At 39.3% G+C, this 13,970-nt stretch overlaps 2 protein-coding genes across 2 annotated transcripts in view; one reads left to right on the forward strand and one right to left on the reverse strand.

Moving 5' to 3' along the window:
• Positions 1 to 895, forward strand: part of LOC119421952 — a 6,245-nt gene extending 5,350 nt beyond the window's left edge. Inside the window, exon 4 of the mRNA XM_037689311.1 lies at positions 884 to 895. Coding sequence (XP_037545239.1) covers positions 884 to 895 — 12 coding nt within the window. The remainder of the gene's footprint in view (positions 1 to 883) is intronic.
• A 1,227-nt stretch (positions 896 to 2,122) lies between these two features.
• LOC119421953 (endoplasmic reticulum membrane sensor NFE2L1) overlaps positions 2,123 to 13,970 on the reverse strand; it is a 21,597-nt gene continuing 9,749 nt past the window's right edge. The window contains exons 2-5 of the mRNA XM_037689312.1: positions 10,255 to 10,392; positions 9,967 to 10,126; positions 6,984 to 7,568; positions 2,123 to 3,389 (exon numbers count right to left, since the gene is read on the reverse strand). Of these exons, the coding sequence (XP_037545240.1) occupies positions 2,467 to 3,389; positions 6,984 to 7,568; positions 9,967 to 10,126; positions 10,255 to 10,392 (1,806 nt within the window). The 3' untranslated portion in view covers positions 2,123 to 2,466. The remainder of the gene's footprint in view (positions 3,390 to 6,983; positions 7,569 to 9,966; positions 10,127 to 10,254; positions 10,393 to 13,970) is intronic.

Genomic DNA, 13,970 nt, shown 5'->3' on the forward strand with positions numbered 1-13,970 from the left:
TACATGACCTTAGTAAAAGTATGCAGTATACTGTGTACATGACCTTAATAAAAGTATGCATTATACTGTGCACATGACCTTATTTAAAGTACTAAATATACTGTGTACATGACCTTACTAAAAGTACTAAATATACTGTGTACATGACCTTACTAAAAGTATGCAGTACACTGTGTACATGACTGTTAGAATGGCCCTTAGTGGCTGGATTAAGCAGGAGAATTGAGGCAGAGAAAAGGTGCAGACCCACTGGGTGTTTATTTACCAACATTGAACAGAGGACCATGCTTCACTGGTCACCTAGTGTCTCAGCAGTAGAAAAAAATGTTGCTTACAGGCAGCCTTTTATAGTCTACTACCCCCTCCCATTAACAGACCTACCATGAAGCAGGGTAAACAAAATAAATAAACATTAACAAACTTCTACAAAAAATAACTGAAACATCAAAATACTTTCTTTAACAAACATTATCAATCACTAAACACATCTCTTAAAAACACATTTTCTCTAGATATAAATATATACCATTAAATTTCTCAAGTGCACAGTTTTCTTCCCCCCTTCAATCAATAATGGTCTCTTCCGGAACCTTTAAAAAGGTGCTCAGGTGCCTGGGCAGTGTTGCCAGGTGTACGATATTTATCGTATTTTTACAACAATTTTGCCCTTTGTATGATGTACGATAAATAATACCAAGAAAGGCCAAAAATATGATAATTTGACCATTCCGTGAATGTGTGGTTGTAATCAGTTGTCATCAGCCTCTCGCAACTCTGTCGGAGTTTTTTTTGTGAACCCCGAAGGCATCCGTGTCCGTAAACAAATGCACGATTTTGCTTTTCTAAATGTGACCTACGAGTGACGTGCATGTGTTTGCCTCAGAACAACATGTGACCTATGAGTGACGTGCATGCGTTTGCCTCAGAACAACGGGCATGATTGGCTGAATAGTCCGCTGCGCCTGCCTCATGAGTGAGGAAAAGAAAAAAAGAAAAGAAGAAGAAGCAGAGCCCGTCTGGAAGCGGACCCATCACTACTATAGTGCATCAATTAATTCAATCTTTATTTAAACAGATAAATCACATTGAGCCTTGAAGACTCATTTACAAGTGAGACCTGTTTGGACTGACAAAAACAGCGGTTAACTGGACACATGTAGGAGTTGGAGTCGATATCTATCTATCTATCTATCTATCTATCTATCTATCTATCTATCTATCTATCTATCTATCTATCTATATATATATATATATATATCTATATATATATATATATATATATCTATATATATATATCTATATATATATGTGTATACATGTATGTATATGCAACAGCATCAAGCTTGATTCAAGTCTAAGGTCACGGCACCAATGTAACAGTTATGTAACCCGTCCTGTCAAAAACACTCTCAAAAGCCAATGGGTTGGATGAGGTAGCACTTTACTTTAAATGAGTGTTTCAGAGCATAAATATAGCATGGTCAGCTCCTCTACTGGCACAAATATCACAGCAGAGCGTTAGGAAGACTGTGAAGATTTTCAAAGATCTGTTACAATGACTTTTAACACTATTCTTTTAAACATGTGATCATATAGTGGTTTTAGCATTAATGCTTTACAACAAATCTAATACAATCTGTTTTAACCCGACAACCATTTTTTTCAACGAAATATGAAATTTGAATAATAAATGCTGACAGCAGTTAAAATGAATTATTAAATTTCTCTACAACACTCTCTGGTGGTTCACAGAAAATATAACAGGCACATTGTGTCGTCATGACAACCAACAGACTGTGCAAAACTGTATACAAATTTGCAAATGCATTAAATTGCTCTACAATACCCTCTAGTGGCTCACAGAAAATATAACAGGCAAGTTGTGTTGTCATGACAACCAACAGACACTAACTGACTTAACTCAGAGCATTTAGTATAACACAATAAATTACTGTAAATGATTGGTTCAGAGCATAAACAGCATGGTCAGCTCATACTAGCACAAATATCTCAGAAAAATAGCATCAAACAAACTGTCTCGTGAGCTTTTTTTTTTTTTAGAAGATAACCGGACTGTACGACTTGCCACAGCAGAGTTAGGAAGATTGTGATAAAATTTTAGTTTCCGGTCATATTTATATCGTATCAGTATAGGGCGCCAAAGCCCACTCATTACAGGACAACTATTATACATATTTTAGTAGGAATTTCATTACAATAATCTAAGTATTTCTTATACCCGTTACATATATACATATACAGTACTTAGATAAACCTGATGTCCTTAGTGGCAGTTGAATTTGATTTTTATGGGGCGTTCAAGTGCTTTTATTTTTCCCAGATGCCAACATCCAACATTGGAAAACCTGAGAATTAGAGTGCCTTCTTTTGCTGCTAATTCTTCCAGTTATGTTTGTATATTATGACCTTTGACCCTCTAATGTAACTGTTATCTTGTTCACCTCCTCACTTGTCCTTGTTATTTTTATTTACTGTCACTGAAGCCACTGTGACATCATTTGGTCTAAAATGAAGCACATGCTCTGTAGCATTCAGCGGCCTCCCTTCCTCATCCCTCAGCTGGGAAAAGATTTCCTTGAGTAACGCTTTCAGTCTGTGTTTCATTTCCTGCGTGTGCCTCAGGGCTTCCCGTTTTTCTCTGAGCAGATGTGAAAAGTGGTGTCTCAAATCTGACACCTCACTTTCTAAACACAGCAGCACATCTAATTTTCTCTTCCTGCAGTTCTGGGCAGCTATTTTATTCTTCCCCCGTCGTCGTATGTCCCTGGCGAGGGCGAGCTGCTCGTCAGTAAGCTGGTAGCTGCTCAGCAGGTCGCTGAAGTCCTCCACAGGCAGGTGAACAATGAGCTCGTTGGAAAAAGGGATCTCGAGAGCTTGGGCTTGTCGTTTATCCCGGTTCCAGTTTTTGGTTTCAGTGATTTTATGGTATGGCTTTGCCTTGTGGTGTCTCAAAGCAGATTTAACCTGTTGGGGGGCCTTGCATCGGGATGGGGAAGATAATGTCTGGTTGTATGTGTGATCGTGGCCAATATATTCCAGCCAGTTAAAGCCATGCAGCAGTTTGTGATTCACATAGTTGTCAGGAAAGAGTTGTTTAGCATCTCCAACTGCTCCTATTTCCTCCTCCAGCATTTCCTGCTTTACAGTCACCTGAAGTTCTAAATCTGTACCAATTACATCATTCTCATCCCATCTGTCCTCATCTTCGCTGAAAATATTTTCAACAGTTGACACCAAAGATGGAGATAGGGTTGATGGTGTGAAGATTGAAGAATAATGAGTTGAGCCCTCAGAAATGTATGAAGAGCCAGAGCTATGGATGAAGTCCACAGAAAGACCAGAGTCTGAATCCATAGCATCTTCACCATCTAGGAAAAAAAGAAAGGAGGGCTTTACACGTTCATGTTTTCACACTTATTATTTTATTTATTTACCCTTTTTTTTTATACAGGTAGTTTCATTGAGTCACGAGAAGTCATTTTCAAGAGAGACCTATTTTGGGAGCAGATGGTGGGGGTTAAGGGCCTTGCTCAAGGGCCCAGAGTGGGGCAAATGAGGGTGAAGGCAAGTGTGGGTATTTCACCTTTTCCACTCACATTTTAATGTTGTCAGTGTGGGGATTTGAACCTGTGACTTTCCAATCACATGTCCATCTTCACTAACCTGCACCACCAATTCCCCAATTAATGTAGTTGCTCTAGTGAATGGTCCATTCTTTTTAAATAAATGGTACACCAAAATAAATGGTACACCATTGTCCCATATCACTGAGGGATTTAAAGGTGAACATTTATTTTATTTTGTTTGTTTGTTTTTGCTTATTTGAGGCAGCACAAAGGGACAGATTCTGGAGAGTGGAAGGAGCCGTTGTATCCATGACCAGGCACCATTGGCCACCCCCTGGCCAATGGTCAGGGGGTGGCCTGACCTCAATCAATGGCCTAACCCCAATCATCTGAAGAAACCTTACTTTTAAGCAATATAAAAACTAGAAAGCATAGTTTACTTAAATGAAAAATGTGGTCAGTTTACATGTATGTATGGTGGTGGCCATCTTGGATTTAGACTTGGCAACCTAATTTTTGACAGTGACCTTTCGTATGCCTGGATGTAGCCACACACCAAAATGGAAGTTGGCACGTTGCTTATTTTTCCAAGTTATGAGGCTTAAAACATGCATGATGGATGAACTGACAGAGGATATTTCCAATTTTTCCTTTTCACTCTGTGACAGGGGACAATTAAATGTCTAGTATTCCTTAAAGGAATGCATATCACTTGCAACCTTTCATGTCAGAGCTTTAGACTAAGATTGTCTACAGGTCCTTCTAAAAAAATTAGCATATTGTGATAAAGGTCATTGTTTTCCATAATATAATGATAAAAATGAAACATTCATATATTTCAGATTCATTGCACACCAACTGAAATATTTCAGGTCTTTAATTGTTTTAATACTGATGATTATGCTCATGAAAACCCAAAATGCCTGTCCCAAAAAATTAGCATATTTCATCCCACCAATGAAAGACAAGTGTTTTTAATACAAAAAACACCAACCTTCAAATAATCATGTTCAGTTATGCACTCAATACTTGGTCGAGAATCCTTTTGCATGAATGACTGCTTCAATGCGGCGTGGCATGGAGGCAATCAGCCTGTGGCACTGCTGAGGTGTTATGGAGGCCCAGGATGCTTCGATAGCGGCCTTAAGCTCATCCAGAGTGTTGGGTCTTGCGTCTCTCAACTTTCTCTTCACAATATCCCACAGGTTCTCTATGGGGTTCAGGTCAGGAGAGTTGGCAGGCCAATTGAGCACAGTAATACCATGGTCAGTAAACCATTTACCAGTGGTTTTGGCACTGTGAGCAGGTGCCAGGTCCATCCATCCATTTTCTTTACCCGTTTATTCCATTTTGGGTCACGGGGGTCGCCGGTGCCCATGTCCAGCAATCACTGTGCGAGGGGCGGGGTACACCCTGGATGGGTCGCAAGTCCATCACAGGGCCACATAGAGACAAACAAGACAAACAACCATTCACTCTCTCACTCAAACCTAGGGACAATTTAGAGTTACCAATCAGCCTAACATGCATGTTTTTGGTCTGTGGGAGGAAACCGGAGTACCCGGAGAAAACCCACGCATGCACGGAGAGAACATGCAAACTCCACCCAGAAAGGCCCCTGGACCGGGGTTTGAACCAGGGACCTGCTTGCTGAGAGGCAGCAGCTCTACCAGTTGCGCCACCGTGCTGCCCTAGGTGCCAGGTCGTGCTGAAAAATTAAATCTTCATCTCCATAAAGCTTTTCAGCAGATGGAAGCATGAAGTGCTCCAAAATCTCCTGATAGCTAGCTGCATTGACCCTGCGCTTGATAAAACACAGTGGACCAACACTAGCAGATGACATGACACCCCAGTGACCGTGAAAACTTGACACTGGACCTCAAGCAATGTGAATTCTATGTCTCCTCTCTTCCTCCAGACTCTGGGACCTTGGTTTCCAAAGGAAATGCAAAATTTACTGTAATCAGAGAACATAACTTTGGACCACTCAGCAGCAGTCCCAGGCGAGATGCTTCTGACGCAGTCTCTTGTTCAAGAGTGGCTTGACCTGGGGAATGCGTCACCTGTAGCCCATTCCTGCACACGCCTGTGCACGGTGGCTCTGGATGTTTCTACTCCATACTCAGTCCACTGCTTCCGCAGGTCCCCCAAGGTCTGGAATCGGCCCTTCTCCACAATCCTCCTCAGGGTCCGGTCACCTCTTCTCGTTGTGCAGCGTTTTCTGCCACACTTTTCCCTTCCCACAGACTTCCCACTGAGTTGCCTTGATACAGCACTCTGGGAACAGCCTATTGGTTCAGCAATTTCTTTCTGTGTCTTACCCTCTTGCTTGAGGGTGTCAATGATGGCCTTCTGGACAGCAGTCAGGTCGGCAGTCTTACCCATGATTGCGGTTTTGAGTAATGAACAAGGCTGGGAGTTTTTAAAAGCCTCAGGAATCTTTTGCAGGTGTTTAGAGTTACGTCGTTGATTCAGATGGTTAGGTTAATAGCTTGTTTAGAGAACCTTTTCATGATATGCTAATTTTTTGGGACAGGCATTTTGGGTTTTCATGAGCTGTATGCCATAATCATCAGTATTAAAACAATTAAAGACCTGAAATAATTCAGTTGGTGTGCAATGAATCTGAAATATATGAAAGTTTCATTTTTATCATTACATTATGGAAAATAATGACCTTTATCACAATATGCTAATTTTTTTAGAAGGACCTGTAATGTTGAGAAATGACAGAGTTGTAGCTATTTTGGTCAAACCATCAAATTAATGTTACACAAGATGTCAAGCTCAGTGTATGTGTTGTGAATGACTTAACTACTACATTACATTTTAGCTCATTGTTTGTAACATTGAGTAATAGCAATTTTTTTGTTGCTAACTTTGATCAGCTGTGGAAGCCAACTTGAATTGATTTACAAAAGTAAATCAGTTGATGTACATCCAGTGATTATTTTACGAAAGTTTAATTAAAATCCATTCAGTAGTTCATGCAATATTTTGCTAGCAGACAAAGAGGGTTGACGCCTAAAGGTAATGCTAATATTTTAAGTGAAGATTTTGCACAATGAATAGGACTTAAAATATACGTTGAATGATTCTTAACTACAAACACATCAAATTTTAGCACAATAGTTTTTAGAATGGACTGAATTATAGCCATTTGGATGTCTTCTAAGAAGTGCTGGTTGTGGCAGCCATCTTAAATTGGTTAGGCTACAAAAGACATAGTTGTAGATGTGTATCTAATGCTTTCTTCCTGAAAATTTCATTAAAAAGTGTTCGGTGTTTGATGAGATACTTTGAAAACATACAGACTAAACACATTAACAAAGGCACACAAAAACAGACAAAATGACTATTGGCACCTTTCACCTTTTGGCAGTGGGTGATCATTACCTTCTTTCTGACTTGATGGCCTCTGATCGCTACCAGTTTCTTGTTGGAAGATTTCACCATCGTTGTAGACTATCTCTTCCAGCCTGTCTGCCATCTCAGAAATGAATCCTTCCTCTAGTGCTATGTCTAACAGTTGAATGCCTTCTAATATGTTAGGATCTTCTAAAAGGTCAGTTACTGGTCTAGGGAGACCTTTTTCGTCCTCTTCAGGTTGCAGAAAGGCACTGGAAGGAGAAACCATTAGGTCTTGGGTCAAACTATTCCTCAGGGGAATATTTGGAGCTGGGAGGTCACATGATAGAAAGTGAATACCAAAGCCAGAAAAGTTTTCAGACTCCAGTCTATCTTCTTGTGTTAATAGATTCATGCTGAAATGAGTTAAGTTATTTACTCCCTTTACAGATTCTTCTAAATCGTCTGTAAGCAGATCTGTGTAATTTGTAGGAGTGTTTGACGAATATGGATCAGAGTTTCCCAAAGTGACCCTTGTGGTTGGTGTGGGACTGTGGTCATCCAATTCTGTACTGGGAACCAGAGGAAGCAGGTCTGGTTGAAGCTCTGATGGGTTTGGAGTATGCAACAAACCTAGACATACAATACATACAAACAAGAATGCAATTAAGGCACACCAGTAATATAAGAAAACATAATTCTGACAGCCAATCACTCATCAAACAACCAATCAATTAGCCAATCAGTCAAATCTATCAACTCTATTGATCATAATAAATCATAAAATGAATACTATTCTTGAATATTTGGTTCATGAAAACAATTAATTAATTAATTAATTAATTAATTAACATTTGACCAATTAAAAAAACAAAAACAAAACTTAAAGGCATTGGTAAAACACCAGTGTGTGCATGGTACGTTAAAACAAAAAATATATTGCAACAGGCCACGTTTGTCATAAATGAATCAAGATCATCAGTCTTCTATCAGATGGCAGCAACTTAAATTATGGCAGCAGGGAAGGAGTTGGGTCATTGTAAACCTAGATTGCCTTTTCTTTTTTCCAGAACCTGATTATACAGGTCTGTGAGCTGCATTTTGCTGATTGATAATTTTGCCAGCATTTTTGACTAATTGTTGTTCCTGTCTCTGGCTAGGAGACCATTTTGAAGGAGACAACTCTTTCAACAAAAGACCATTACAGGGTGTGTTTGATATCAGGTCTCTCTTGTAAATGAGTCCTCGAGGCTCAATGGGATTTACCTGTCTAAAAGGTTGAATGAATGATGTCATTGAAGCTGCTTAGCTTACCTAATTGTTGTGGAGCTTTTTTGAAAACACATACAACATTGGGCGAAAGGTAAATTTGTTGTTCTTCAATCCATCCATCCATTTTCTTTACCCGCTTATTCCATTTTGGGTCACGGGGGTCACTGGTGCCCATGTCCAGCAATCACTGTGCGAGGGGCAGGGTACACCCTGGACAGGTCGCAAGTCCATCACAGGGCCACATAGAGACAAACGAGACAAACAACTATTCACTCTCTCACTCACACCTAGGGACAATTTAGAGTTACCAATCAGTCTAACATGCATGTTTTTTGTCTGTGGGAGGAAACCGGAGTACCCGGAGAAAACCCACGCATGCACGGAGAGAACATGCAAACTCCACCCAGAAAGGCCCCTGGACCGGGGTTTGAACCAAGGACCTGCTCGCTGAGAGGCAGCAGCTCTACCAGTTGCGCCACCGTGCTGCCTGTTGTTCTTCCAGTGCATTTGAATTCAGTCACCTGCTTCACTTCCTGCCCTTTTATGATAGGAGGCCTGAATGTGGGTCTCATACAAGCTGCTCCCAGTCTACCCCCTTGGCAAAGCTCCCTGAAAGTTACAATTATGTATCCATTAAACTGCAACCTAGCACATTCTCGTAAGTACCAGGAAAAGTACTCATTGCATTCAAGGAATATAAACTGTAAGTAACAGGCCTGTTCTTGGGGGCGGCTGTGGCTGAGTGGTTAGAGCAGTCGATCTCCAATGCGAGAGTTGGGGGTTTGAATCCACCACCAGTCACATGCTGAAGTGTCCCTGGGCAAGACACTGAACCCCTCATAGCCTCTGATGTGTGTCCCATCAGTGTATGAATGTGAGCTAAAGCAATGGTTAGTCTCATTAGAATGATTTGTTCAATTAGCTTTGTAGAGATCTAGTATAGAGCTGTATGAATGGGTAGATGAGGACACATTGTAGTGTAAAGCGCTTTGAGTATCTTGAAATAAGATAGAAAGGCACTATATAGGTACAGTCCATTTACCATTCTCTGTAAGTACCAGGTATGAACCCAGTGTTTAGTCATTTTGTACTCTGTTAGTGTCAGGTACGTACTCTGCAAGTACCAGGTTTGTGCCGTATACTGTAAGTACAGTCTATTTACCATTTACAATGATGAGCTCTATCCAATCAACTCCTTGTGAAATGTAAAGATGCATGATTGTCAGAAGCTATGTGACAGTGTGGAAGAATAGGCATTTATGTAAATGTCACCATAATCAAGATGATTTAAAATGTTGCCTGAAGTTTTTTCCTGACTGACAAATTAAAACAGGCTCTATTTTGGGCTCAATTTAAGCCTAATTTAACACTTAAAACCTTTTTATAAAATGCTCAATGTGCACTCTAAACAAAAGACAATCATCCAACCAATAACACAAATATTTGCAGGCTGATACTGTTAAGCCTCACAGTGTTGCTGAAAGGTAGTTTGAAGGTTCTCAGCAGTCTGGCTCAAAGATGAGCCCAATGAATAAAGTACGGCATCATCTGCATAAAGGTACATTTTTTCCATAGGTATATCCAAACCAATGCTATTTGTATTTTATGTCTTTCAACCAAAAAAAAAAGTGTTGCTTTATTTTACTCTTTGAAACATTTAGTAGTTTAATATTTCTTCCAACTCTTGAGTGTTTGGGAAGCAGTTTGATTCCCTCACTTTGTGTTCAAACTACAGGAACAAGTTGCTGAAGTGAATTACCGTATTGGAGAAGAGGGACTGGCTGATGAGCCTGTGGTACGACACAGCTGAGGCACTTTTGGAGTTGAGGCAAAGCATCAGATTCAACATTTTGACATGTCCTGGATGCTTCTAGGTCCATGGTGTTATGAAATACCGTCATCATTTCTACCTGTGTGTTCTTAAAATAAACGAGAGCAAGAAAAAAAACAACAACCATAATTTCTTGATTTTTTTTTCCCCTTTTACTTCTCTAATTATTTCATCCTATTTGGCAAATCAGTAATTTTCTGTCTTTCTGCCTCTCACCTCAGGTTGCAGGATGTCTAGGAGATCTTGGAGGTCCAGATCATTACAGGAATTTTCAGGCGTAATAGGAGGCTGCAGGAGCTCAATGTCTAAAGTGTGACACGCCACGACTCCACTTCTACCATCAACGTCCCTTAACTAAATGACAGAACAGCACAACATTTAAAATATTTTTTTTTAAACTTGCAGCCAGAATCAAGTTAAATTAAACTTTATTTAATAAAAATATTTCATGCGACCCAATGTGCTCTCCATTAAGAACCTAAAACACAGAAAAACAAAAGTTTTCAAATTTACATTCATACAAATGTCTATCTTCAGTTGTAAAAAAAGTTGTATGATACCCATACATTATTATTTATCAATATGATCATTAAAATAGAAAGGATAAAATTTAATTAATTAGTTTACCCTGTGTAACATGAGAAATGATTTTTAAGATCAAATGAGTTTAATAAAAAAAAAAAACTTAGTTTGTGTAGTTTTTGTTGTCGTCATTATTGTTTGTTTATTGTTTTAAATGACTAACAGTTATATTGTTCTTTAGGATAATAAAGTTGCCAAGAATTAACTCCTTGTTATATTTTCATGTGAAAATGTTTTGAAACATCAGATAAAAGTATGTTATTTCAGGCCGTTTTAGATTAAAATTTGAAGAAATGTTCACGATTAGGAAACCAAACATTCAAAAATAAATAACTAGACCTCCTCAGCCCCCTTCTGCCTGGTCTCAACATGCTAATACTATGTTGAGACCTTCTGCCCGGTAAACAGGGTGGATTGCAAAACTTTGACCCATAAATACACGTCAGTGAACAACAGGCCGGTGATCAAGTTTCAAAACAAGTCAGCCAAGCTGAGAGTGCACAGATTATTATTTAGTGTGACTGTACAAGTAATTTGTGCTTGATATTTAATACATGAGGGGAATTCACAAACACTTTCATAATTGCTTTCCGTTTGATGAAGCAAGACTGGCAGACTGCACTATGAGGACACACACATGCACACTCTTATTCTGCGTGCATGTGTGTGTTGCTGGCATAAAGGCATGAATCCAGGCATCCAGTCTGCAGAAACAGACACTGATCAGCTGCAGCTCCAGTTCAGGATGAGTACACCATAAAGTTTTTCCACCGAAGCAGTTCCAGTTTCAGATCAGGGTCGGTGCTATAACTGTTTTTAAACTGGTTCCCTATAAATCATTAACAAACCAGTTTGTTTTTTGTTGAAAAAGGTGAAGGTTCAAACATGGATTTGATGAGATGTTCTCTCAGCTGCTGGATATTACCCTTATGAGGCCCACACCTCATTTGAAGATATAAACAAAGGCAACCTCTCAATCGATTATGTTCTAACGCACCCTGGATGTGTGTTAGAACATAATGATATGTGATTTTTCTAAAGTAATCATTTATATATCTTGTAGTGAACTCGGCCTCCGGTCAAACCTGCCTCTGAAGACCTTCATGGGACAGGAACTGTTATTTCATTGATTTGAATCCAGAAATACAAATTAGCTCATCCAGAGACTTTCTAATTGTATCCTGAACTAATCAATTGAAAGAACACTCTCTTTTTCATATTATCATTACTATTTTACAATGTCTTGATAATCAAAAGTGTGTTTAGTTCATACCATTTTAAATGTTGAAATGAACCACTCATTTTAAATCAACTGTGAAACAGTATTAATGATTTTTTAATCCTCATTCAAAGTAGAAATCAAGTTAAATGTCTATGTTACAAAGTAATTATGCATTTTTGATCTTCTGTCTGAAATGAGAAAGGAATGATGTCTGTCAAAAGTCGAAGACAGTCGCAAACAAGTTATTGGAATGAACTGTCGTGTTTTTAAACCTCTCAGACAGGAACAAGAGAACCTGTAGTTTTCCTCTCTTTGTCAAAACATTTCTCTGTCTGTTCCTAAACATCTCCGCTGTTTTTCTGACTTGTAATGACCCTCTGACATCACTAAAACCACACCCCTGTTGGTTCTTTCAACCAATCAGGACTTCCTAAAAGTGACCGAAAGCAGAACTCTTTAAAAGTCGACACTTCCCAGTTCAGAAAGTTCTAGTTGGGAGAAGTTCAGTTCTGGAGAAAGTTCTGAAGCTGGTTCTGATAGAGTTCGGCTGGAGTTCCTGTCGGAGCCACGACGCCTCACTGTGGCTCCACCCGGTGAATGCCCTATAACTGCTGAGGAAGTTTGTTCTGTGGAACGGATTATCTCATGACTTCTGCCGAGTCGCAGTCGACCTGAGGAGACACCGAAAGGTAGCGTGCCAGGGACCTCTTGACCGCAGCTGATTCATCCTCTGCCAAGGTAAAGAGTCGTCACGAGCTTCACTACCAGTGTACCGCGGGCGAACTGCGCTTGAAAGGAGCGTGTTGTTCTGGTCTACAGATATACATCCTCATCCATCCATATTTCCTTTAAACTCCTTCATTTCCCATCTTTAAACTTCTATCTTGCCAGTAATTAATCCAGATATCTTCAGAAATGTCTGTTGTTTTTGTTAAGTAAAACGTGCCAAGTTTTATTAATCAGAGCCAATAGTATAATCAAGTGTACAATGTTTTGATGTTAAATTTTGATTCTGTTAATAAATGACCACATTCATTTTGATGGGTCAAAGAAAATTAACGTCTCATGTCACTGATTAGACCATCTCCAACACAGTACCTCTGTCACATATCTGTCAAGTAGCTCAAAAAAGTGAGAACCCGTTATTAAAAATTGACTGTAGTGGAGCTCTTAAGCTAACTGAAGCTAACCTAGCCTTAGCATACTACAATCTTGTGTTGTATATCATTTTGACATACCAAAATTATTTTTTTTTCCCTTTCCCACAGTGATCATATTAACCTGTTTAATGTTAATTAAAGTTAAGTCCGGTGTGTACCCCACTCACTTTTGAATTCTGTGAAACCACCTTCCTTTGCCATCTTCTTCCCATATTTTTTGCATATTTTTCCCTTTAATTTCCATTCAGAAATGGTTCTTGCATCTGACTTGTTGATGGATATTGTAAAGCTGATTTGATCATTTGTTGCCTTTATTCTTTTTCTCCCGTCAGCCTGCCATGCCCATCTTCACCTGCTTCTTGTTCCCGTCACAGCTTCCCTTGTTGGTCACCGCCTTTTTATTCTGTCAATATTCAGTTTCACAATAGTGGTGCATTGTTGGCTTTCATGCCACACTCTGGTGTTTTCCATGCTCTTCGTAATTCTCCATGTGCTGCTAGTGACTCATCTCTGTGTACGTTTTCTGCTGTCTCGTCAGCTTTTTGTTTTATTAAACAAAGAAGTTTGGTTTTTGAAACTATTCAGGTTGAGTTGCACATATTGTTTTTTCTAGTTTGTTTTTCACTTGTTTATTCATAGAATTTTACATTTTAAAACAGCAATTGGCAACAAACAACCCCACCCTGCCACCCTCCCTCTACAAACAAGTGTAAGAAAAACAAATAAATGAAGAAGTAAAAACATTTGCAGTGCTGTCAGAACATTACAACACCCTGCACCTCCAACATAGGATCCACAAATTATCAGTCATGCTGGATCTTTCTTTTAATTCAGTTGAAAAAAATTACAGGGACTCTCTAATCCAGTTTGTATAAGGAGGTGGAGCTGCATATTTCTGATTTAGCAGTAACCTACTGGCTGGAAGTGTTTTGTGTATACACATACACACATACATTATATATATAAGT

The sequence above is a fragment of the Nematolebias whitei genome, chromosome 15 (assembly GCF_014905685.2).
Source record: "Nematolebias whitei isolate Nwh7 chromosome 15, NemWhi1, whole genome shotgun sequence".
NCBI lineage: Eukaryota > Metazoa > Chordata > Actinopteri > Cyprinodontiformes > Rivulidae > Nematolebias > Nematolebias whitei.